General features: G+C 52.8%; 1 protein-coding gene across 1 annotated transcript; it reads right to left on the reverse strand.

The window, feature by feature from the left end:
• Window positions 1-72: 72 nt before the first annotated feature.
• On the reverse strand, window positions 73-434 carry LOC103894602 (histone H4). Its single transcript, XM_009274021.1, has one exon. The coding sequence runs from the start codon at window positions 428-430 to the stop codon at window positions 119-121; it is 312 nt and encodes a 103-aa protein (XP_009272296.1). The 5' UTR covers window positions 431-434; the 3' UTR covers window positions 73-118.
• Window positions 435-940: the final 506 nt, after the last annotated feature.

Genomic DNA, 940 nt, shown 5'->3' on the forward strand with positions numbered 1-940 from the left:
TCGACCAGCACCCCCAGGTCCTTTTCCGCCAGGCAGCTTTCCAGCCACTCTTCCCCAAATTTTTTTTGGCTCTTAGAAGAGCCTTTGGGTTCTCGAGATGGTCCGGGGGCGGAAAGCTTTAGCCGCCGAAGCCGTAGAGGGTGCGTCCCTGGCGCTTGAGGGCGTAGACCATGTCCATGGCCGTGACTGTCTTCCTCTTGGTGTGCTCGGTGTAGGTGACGGCGTCGCGGATCATGTTCTCCAGGAAGACCTTCAGCATGCCGCGCGTCTCCTCGTAGATGAGCCCCGAGATGCGCTTCACGTCGCCGCGCCGAGCCAGGCAGTGGATGGCTGGCTTGGTGATGCCCTGGATGTTGTCGTGCAGCACCTTGCGGTGGTGCTTGGCGCCCCCCTTGCTGAGCCCCTTCCCGCCCTTGCCTCTGCTGGACATGCCGCTGCCGCTGCCCGCGCCGAGCTGTGTTCCCACAGAGGTGCTACCACCATCACCGATTGGCTTAGCCTTGGCCAGTGGCAGGTCCATCTTGGAGCCAGCTGGCATTGGCTCTATTGGACATAAGGGAAGCTTCTAGCAGCTTCTCACAGAATCCACCCCTATAGCCCCCCCGCTACCAAAACCTTGCCACGCAAACCCAATACACTTGTTTCCTCTGTTTTAAGTGTAACAGATTGGATTTCAAGGGCAATCACTATGTTTGCATACTTCTTTGGCAGTGGCTTATTAACATTTATTCAGTTTTAATACCTATAAAGTATAAATTGCCCTTTTGCTCAGGTTGTTTCCCCTTTTTACCTGAAGTTTGGCCAATTTTTAGGAGTGGAGAACTAACAGTGCTAACAGTTTATAATTAAACTCAAGCAAACTCCAGCCAGTATGCAAGATCTAATTAGCAAATATTTGAAGTTCTAACCTCCTCATTGACTGATAGCCAGAAAACCCTCC

The sequence above is a fragment of the Aptenodytes forsteri genome, unplaced genomic scaffold (assembly GCF_000699145.1).
Source record: "Aptenodytes forsteri isolate BGI_AS27 unplaced genomic scaffold, ASM69914v1 Scaffold48, whole genome shotgun sequence".
Classification (NCBI taxonomy): Eukaryota; Metazoa; Chordata; class Aves; order Sphenisciformes; family Spheniscidae; genus Aptenodytes; species Aptenodytes forsteri.

What these genes read in the sequence shown, in the direction of transcription:
- LOC103894602 (XM_009274021.1), bottom strand. Translation starts at nt 430, where the DNA reads ATGTCCAGCAGAGGCAAGGGCGGGAAGGGGCTCAGCAAGGGGGGCGCC.